This window comes from Dreissena polymorpha, chromosome 6 (assembly GCF_020536995.1).
Source record: "Dreissena polymorpha isolate Duluth1 chromosome 6, UMN_Dpol_1.0, whole genome shotgun sequence".
NCBI lineage: Eukaryota > Metazoa > Mollusca > Bivalvia > Myida > Dreissenidae > Dreissena > Dreissena polymorpha.
This window is the reverse complement of record NC_068360.1, coordinates 36,931,180-36,940,479: the sequence shown is the minus strand read 5'-3', so window position 1 is coordinate 36,940,479 and position 9,300 is coordinate 36,931,180. Positions and strand designations below refer to the sequence as shown.

The 9,300-nt window shown below is 33.2% G+C and overlaps 1 protein-coding gene across 1 annotated transcript; it reads left to right on the top strand.

The window, feature by feature from the left end:
* Positions 1–403: 403 nt before the first annotated feature.
* LOC127835589 (complement C1q tumor necrosis factor-related protein 6-like) lies at positions 404–1,787 on the top strand. Its single transcript, XM_052362023.1, has 2 exons — positions 404–797; positions 1,378–1,787. Exons 1-2 carry the CDS (start codon positions 404–406, stop codon positions 1,785–1,787), a joined length of 804 nt encoding a protein of 267 aa, XP_052217983.1.
* The last annotated feature ends 7,513 nt before the right edge of the window (positions 1,788–9,300 follow it).

Sequence of the window (9,300 nt, the reverse complement as noted above, 5' to 3'; positions counted from 1 at the left end):
TGTTTAGTGTTGTGACGTTACATGTAATGTATTGTATAGAGAGTATGTCGACGCATTAAATAAGAGCAGATCATAATGAACGTTTCTCGTCTGATGATGTCTACAGAGTTTCATTATTCAAAAACATAATGCATCGTAAGTTTATCATTTATACATCTTTAAATTTTAGATCTTAAACGACAATTGGAAAAATGTATGATGACTTTGTCATTTCATTTGCTCTCGAATACATTGACCAAAATAATGCGACTTTGAACCTGAATGAACTAATTTTATTTCATTGACCGTATTGTAACATAAGACTTATAACTACCAACGACAGTGTTTATGTGTCATTCGTGCGTTTCATTTGGTCTGTTTAAGAGAAACAAATATTGCAAATCTAAAACCTGTCGGATCTCAAATGAAGAAAGAAGTGAAATTTGTTGTTTATGTACTGAATCTCGCTGTGACAGCATTGACAGCGGAGCCCGCATGCCCTGTATGTTCGAGATATCATTATGAAGAGACGTTGTTGGAGCGAGTTCTCCGCAATGAGCTTGCATTGGAACAAACGCTCAAAGACATCAAGGAAACTAATACAAAAGTTGTGGATTCATTGAAGGAGCTTCAAAATGAAAACAATAAAGTCAACACTGCTATTGAATTAATGGAACGCAAGCAGATTTCAATGGAAGCAACATTGGGCGATACCATTAAAACAGCATTGGCAAATGTATCTGAATCTCTGTCTCACATCCTGACTGAATCGGGACGTTCGATTAAAGACATGGAGGACAGAGTGGAGCGCTTTAAAGGTAAAATTGAACGGCATATTTTAAGAAATTTTTAACTCCATTTCTTAAATAAATTTAATGGCACGTTTGTATTTGGCTATGTATTTTAAACATAAGATTATCAAACGGTTGTTGCTGTGTTGGTGATATTTTTTATACTATATACGTATCATGTGTATTATTTCAATCACTGTTCACATTTGTTGAGCAATATTTCGCACATTATGCAACTTTTGCAACAAAGATTTTCAAGAAATCATATCCACTATATCATTTTAAATACAAATCAAGAGGTTTTCTTAAATTCAAATCCCACAAAAAGATCCTCTAACGGTATCAATTAGCGTGGCTTTGTTTCGTCAAACTAAAAATTATGAATAAATGTTCACATAAAAGTAAATAGTTAACTTAAAGATTCTAGACTAGTCTTTATATGTAGTTCACCAACTGGTCAATACAGCTTAATAAAAGGCAGTCAGGTGTCAGAAGAATTAAAACGTATACTAGTAAAACGTTAGAATCAAAGCGCCTACGAACAGATATTGATATGAAACGATTCAACCATAATAAATACTGCTTATTGTAAGCGTTGTTATTCCAGGAGATATGAAGACCCCAACAGTACTGTTTCGTGCCCAGCTCGCCTCCTCTATAACTGTCAACACTGGTCAAGATGTAGTGTTTACGCGAGTGGAGGTCAACGAAGGTCGATGCTATGACAATGGAACAGGCAAGTTCGCCGCTTCTGTTGCCGGTCTATACATCTTTGCCCTACACTATTGCACCCAGGGTAACAAATGGATTGACGCGGAGATTGTACACAACAACAAGACTCTACAGAGATTCGCGCACTACGGGACTGAAGGGAAGTACCTGGGCTCGTCACTGCAGGCCTATGTCATGATGGTCATGGGTGACATTGTCTGGATGAGAACTACCTCAACAAGTCACTTTAATCAGAATGATAGTCATTGTACTACTACATTTTCGGGAGTACTGATACGTGCTTGATATCCAAATGACGTGTACGTACAATACCTTGCTGAGTGTGTGTCGGAATCGATCAATAGTTTTTTTTGCAAATTCGAATTCTTGTAACAAGCAATAGTACTTTTAGTTGTTTAGTATGCAAGTATATCTGATTAATATTTGTATTAATCAAATTCTCTGACGTTTATATCATGATTTATTTTAGATGCATGTTTTTGAAGAAAACTTACTTATGTATAAAATAATAACAAAACATCATTTCCAGTAACTCAATGGTTCTGACTAGCGAAGGCATAGTAAGTTGCTGACAGTTATGAGCGTCATTATTAAAGTAACATAAATAATCAAAATCAACAGCATATTTCGTAACGTAACATATTCTTAAAATTGTCCCTTATAGCAATAACCAAAATAACGGTTCCACAGATTTAACGAGATACAAAATGCTTGTTTTTATTTTTTGGTGAAACAATATATTCCATTTTTCTTTTCTTATACAATTTCCTACGGATAAGGATACATCCGACATGGTTCTTAATTAAACATGTTTATTGCTTCAAATGAAGCAAAACGAATTCCAGCCCGATGCTCGTTAGTTGTTTTTAATCGTTTAAAAATAATACCAAGATTACGCACTGTGAGCAGACTATATTTTAAACATAACTCAAACACATTCTTCCTGAAAGACTAGATCACCTTACTAAGATGTGATTCGACAATATAATTCAACACTCCATATACGAGATGCTAATGCATCAAAACCGCCGCGCTTATGTCATGCTTTCTATTTCATTCTTTTTAAACTTAGTCCATTACTTTAGTTTGTGTTTAGTGTTTTTGTGTATTCATTTAATGTCATGTAGTTTCAAGGCAATCGGTCACTTGCCTTAAATAACCTCGCCTGAAATTATTTGTTTAGTACCAGTGTGCTAATGTACAATATAATGGCTTCGTATTTAATCAAATAAATTATTACATTGTAAGTTGTGTTTATTTTGTTTTATCCAATAATCAAATAATAAAAAAATATAATAATGTTAGTGTTCTTTAAAAAATTTAACATGCTGTAATGAGCGAAAAGCTTATTTCTAATGCATGTTCACGTTTGCTTATTAACACCATCATCGGTGCCCAAGTGTTTAGGTCCTTCGCATATTTGTGCTTAACCGGACGATTGCTTATACAACTTATGAAATTGATAGCCCGTCATTGTATTTTATACTACGTCACCAAACTCATATTTTCCCATAAGGCGCTGACAAAAAACTTGTATTATTTTATGTTAATCTGTTAAATAAGCACACAATTATACGGTCGCAGTGGTGTTGTGGATACGGTGTCCGTTTAGTGATCGGGAAGTAACCGGTTTGATCCCCACTGTGGGAACGTTGTTCAGATTTCCCTTATAGACACTAAGTACTTGTTCTAGTCACAGGAAGCGGACTCGTCAGCGTTTTAAATAAGCATTACATCTTCTATGCAATCGAGCGCTAAAATACATAGGTTTAAACTGAATAATCACATCCAAGAAAAATGCCATTGTTTAATAAGCGTGACGCTCTATTTTTCTTAATTATTGTTTTGACATGTTTAACGCATTTGCGTAATCCGTACGTGTACGAATGTGTGCAAAAGTCTTAAGCTGAATCAAACATGTCAATGTGTTAGTAATCATTGCGTCGTGTATGTCTGTTTAAGTAAAAACTCAAGATGCTGAATTCATATAAATATAACATTTCTTCTGAAACACTCGCTTTAAGAACACATTATAGTCATGACAGGTGTACTGTTTTTCCAAATATTTGCCCATGCCCGACGGTTTTTTATAATCAAATGTATTATTATTTCGGCGACGAATTACAGGTGTTCTGTGTATCCGTACAAGTTTACATGCAAGCATATTTCCCCAAAATACCATAAAGTATTACTTCTGTTAAGCTTAGCACTGATACCGATCATGTGTTACTTTTGTGAATTTGCTACGCTGTTTCTGTATTATTTCGAATACATCTTTGGCTAAGTTTAATGAGTTAAGTGTTTGAAGTTATATACAGTATCCTCCGACTACCGTGTATTGAGCGGTTATGGAATCAAGATTTCTTTTATATTCATGCAAACAATGCAGCAATAAACGATTTGCCTTCAAAGAATTCACCTTCAATCAATGTCAAAATTATTTATTTACAGCGTGTTTATTCACGCAAAAGCGATAGTATCCATACACACACTCAATAATATCCACTACGCGCGTTGTTGACACGTTATCGAGACATCACATCCGAATACGGAGAGCAATCGATTACCAATCTCCTACAGAGTTGTCGTTTCTTCTTCTCTCACATACAATCTCTGCCATCACAAGAAAATCTTACCAGATTTGGTAGGTTTTTTTTTTTTGGTTTAAGTATTATATTATGAAAATTGTATCATTTCCTTCTTTAATTTGAAAATAGTGAATACGTTTTGGTTCATAATAAAAAAATAATACTTAATTAAAAAAAGGAAAAACAACAACTGTAAAATTATTGTACCACATAGCTAGGCTATCATCACGTGCTTGGTTATGAAGGCAGGGATTTGATCAAGCTATGCTGATTCCAGTCAAATCTCTGAGCCGAGGTTCTTCAAATACTTGATTTACTGAACATATTTATACAAACAGAAACAGTAATTTATCATTTTTATAACTTTTACAATTTTACAAGTTTCTGTTTTATCGTCATTCTTCTTTTGAGCAGCATGGGCAAAAAAAGTACTCTAGAATAGCAAAAAACACAAACGTTCGCCATTCGTTCAAATAAATTTCGGCATACATGTTACACGTAAAAGATTTGATAAAATTATCTTCCAATCGAGACGGGTTATACCCACTGAAGATGTATATATTGTCATGTCACCTATTTTCTCGATGTGCGCGCACAGTTCTTATGCAAGATTGTGCCATGCATTATTGCTGAGAATCTGGAAAAAGTATTTTCATTAAAGATAAATCAAATACATGAAAGTGGTATGTTGACACAAGCGCAGTCGTCTGCCTCACTATGCTATTTATGTGGAAGTTTAATGAGGAGTACCAATTATTTATCCTGATTATATACTTTTGACCGACAATTGGTGAATTGCATTTAATCAGAAAATGTCGCTTGATAGACATTTATTTGTCAAGAATAGCGCGTTTTAATACCTCATTTATTTTGTCTCAACGCACATTAAAGCACATTAAAGACATTAATCGACTTTATGACAGAAGCGTAAACGCACTAACACAGTCAATACACAATATAGTTGTTATTTATTGCATAAGGTCGTTTCACCTCAATTTGGAATTCTTTAAAACATTCCATATGTTAATTTCGATGACGAAACAGTATCATGGCTGGACGATTTTTTTTGCACATATTTTTGTTCACAAAATCAAAAAAATTTTTTTTCTTACATTACAATTTCCTACACATCGGGAATACATTGTGTAAATGATTGGAGGACCGCAGTTTTGTGAAACTCTTTAGAATATATTTACAAAGTGTTTAGGTTTACTTCGCCGACATAATCCATTTCAAGACACTGTATATAGTGTCAACAGGCTATAATTCCCGCTTATAAAGTACGAATATGTCAATATTTATTCAGAGAGGTTTCAATTATGTTCATGCGAGCTTTTGATTTAAATAGTTGAATGCCATCGTGTCCGTTTTTTACGAGTATCATGTCCCAGAATCTTATACATGTGTTATTTGTAAAAAAAAACTGTAAAAAAATGCTGACAATGATGTTTCCAGTTTATGAGAGTATGAGTATAAACGTGAGGTTTCAGTGTTACAATTTTAAAGAATGGCCGCTTTGTCACCAACGAAGACTGGGAAGTGTGAGTGTTGAAGGACATGAACATTTCATTGCAAACATGATGTTTTCCCAGACAGAACTTGTTTTATTGGATGAGGGAACATTATCCACAAAGCATTGTTTTGATTATCATTTAATAACGCCGTTAGTCTCGCTGAGACGTATTGTGATTGTCTTTGCAATCAAATGAGAGTTACACGGTTTCATTTGTTTTGATTATCCTACGTTTCCAGGTTGAGTAGCATACATGTTCACTTATAGTTCTAACATGTTACTTTTTAGATGACTTTTTGTAATAATAACGCACGCTTTTCCGGCATTCTGTGAACATTTCCATTAATATGATAATGGTCGGTATGAGAACAGTATCACCTCAGACGCATTATTAAGACATATCCGCTTTATTTATTTTTAAGAATTAATATCGCGATCATAACACTGTGACCGTTCTCTAATACGGATCTTTTGTTATAGTCATGTATGAGTTGGTTTCGAATATTAAATATATTATTATGACTCACATTAAGTAAGTTTTTAATTGCTAAAATTGTTATTAAGATAGTTAAGTTACGTTAACAAATTTGAGTCGCTTTTGGCGTGCTTGTGGGGTTTGTCTTATTTGAACGGCGACTTCATAACCCATTTTATTCGAAAATGATGGATATGATATCACACACCAAAAGACTGGAACCTCGTGAGAACATTGGGCATTTTTTAAACTGAACATATAAAAGCAGCATTAAATGCATTTTATTTCATGCATAAGGACACGTTTTTAAGACAATCGTTTCACAAACTACGTATATCCTGATCATCTGTAAAAGTAATATTGCAAATCATTATGTCGATTTCCCGTGAATTTTCCCGTCTTCTCCAAAATTTACCAAACATGACTTACGCGGTTTTCAAAGAACATCGATGAACATATATAACATATTGTATTGGTAGCTATGTGATTTGCCGCAAAAAGTGCAATTTTCTGGAAAAACTCTCAATAAACTCCAATGGAAGGCGTTTGGTGAAAACTAGGATATAATTATCTCCTAACTTTTGATAGATCATGACAGAAACAAATAGTCAAATTGCTATACGATTTCTAATTTTAATGAAAATGGCTCAGCCTTCAGGGGAAATAACAAATATAGGAATACAAAAAAGAGTTAATGGAATATCGTATTTTTTACAACATGTACATCGCTGTTGTTTTTCCGACTCAGTAAGATTTTTGTATAATAAAAACTAAATAAAATTATACACAAGTGAATGGATATTTCGTTAAACCGGTATACTTATTTTATGGTTATCTGATTTTGTGTACGTTTCAAATGATCTATGTTTTGTTTTTATTTTATAACGCATGCCGTCATCGGTTTAGCGTTTCAATGACGCTAATATATTGATGCTTTTGCCGGACTCAACTATTATGGACTTATAAGTAACTATAATTAATTGTATATCGCAACTAGTATATATGTAGAATCATACTGAACATTATGCATTTGCTGAGAATGATTAGAGCGTTTTAGAACATAAATAATTTATAACTGATTTTACGTTAGTATTTTACCTATAAACAAAGTATTTAAAGATATAATAATACTCGAATGAATTGATATAAACGCCTCAATGGGTATAACCATATATAAATTATACAAAATATAGGTCTAATCAAGGCTTTTATAAAGTAAAATGCGAACGATACGAAACTTATGTTGTATAATTTTATGAAATACTCTTTCGAAACAATGACATACAGTTCAATTAAAACTATTTGATGTTTTATCTAAAACATAAAAGTTTGATCAAAGTTTCAGAAAAACTCCTTGCATACTATACCAGGAGGTCATGCTAATGAATTTTTGGTGGTTAAGATATTACGAAGCAAACACAATACATGGCTGTGGATTACGATGGATTATGTCTTGGTGCATCTGTGACATGCAATTGCTTTAACTTATTACGATAAGAAAACAGAAGTGTTGTAAAAGCGGTATATGATTTTCAAGTCAAGTTGTTTTTGACGAAAATAGAAGTCAGATAGTTTTAACATTCCAGAGAACTAGTTGTTATATTTTGTTCTATTACATGCATACAGGAAAATCATACAAATGTACGCTGTAAAAATATTAAGAAGGAAATAATGGAACAAATGCTTGACGCAAACTGGTTGCATAAAAAAACTGTGTCAATATTTTTTCCCCAAAATCCCTATGTAATTAATACATGCTTCAGATTGTGAAATAAATGTCATTATGTGACAAGAGCCCTTTAAGTGTTAACGCTAAGTGTCATGGCTTTCATTCAATCCTAGTGGAAATCAATAGCACTTAGTGTTTAGAGTAGAATTCATAGCACCCTTCATCATATCAAACGGATTGGTGATTGTTGTATTACAGGTAAAATCCGAACAGATCAAACACGGCTTAGAAATAACAACAATTTAGAATGGGAATATGAGACCATTTATAACGTGTACTATGTTTATTGTCTTTCAAAATATTGAATCAAACAACGTATACAGCTTTCTCACGCGATGTCTGTCATTGTGTTCAAGATAATACTAATGGTAGGACAGGTCGTTGTTGGTGGATGTTCATGTTATAAAGCACATCAAATTCATTATAAAATTTTTAGCTTTCTCTATAGAAGTTTAATTCGTATATAGTGGTTTAAAATGTAAATATAATGTTATGGCAAAATGGAAATACCTCTTCTATTAAGTCTGTTTAATGTTTCGAAATGTCTGCTGATCTAGACACGGTCCATTACCGTGCAAATTAGCGCAACACCAATGCAAACTATCTTTCAGACAAATTACTCAGTTCGTTTGGACAGTGGCAATGATTTGTTGCACACCACAGGGCTTTCAGCGATTTTGCCAGACAAGAAACATACTATTAAAGCTGAGGGAATATATATCATAGTAACTGAGGCATTTATTATTTTGCTTCACTGTTGGTCATTGCCAAATTACAGCCTTATACGGATTGCAATAAAATATGTTTTTATAGAAAACCAACTGGTACACAATGCGACAATATCCTGCTAAGCGGTTCCATTTGTAAATATTAACTAATAATTCAAAGCAAGCGCCTCTAACTTTCGATAATAAGAACGCAATGGTGAATGCTCTAGTGTTTTTAATTTGAAATACAGTGTTTGTATATAATTAAATAATAAATTTTTGACAGCTGTTGGTCTTAAATATCAAAATGTTTTTATCACATGCTTTACCCTGTTCCCCATGTAATACAACCATTACATATTTTTTTTTTATTACACATGTGTAATACAGCATTTCAAAGCGTTTTCATTGGCTTAGTTCTCGTTTATTGACCAATCGCGTTTTGTAATTTTGCTGAAATGACGTTGCATCTTCAAATGACGTCACGAAATGTAAACAACATTCGGGATTTATCATTATGTTTGCGTAAATATTTATTTAATTTGCTCATTTAAAAGCATGTGATAAAATAGATCTAACACCCGTTGTCATATCATACCATATTTTATTAAACTCGTCCAGGAAATTCGTTAGTAAGCTCGCCAAAGGCTCGCTTTCTAACAAAATTCCTGAACTCGTTTAATAAAATATGGTTTGATATGACAACTCGTGCCAGATCCTATATATATCAAGCATTTACCCCTACAACCACCCTGAAAATTTAAATGAACACCTTAACCCAATTTC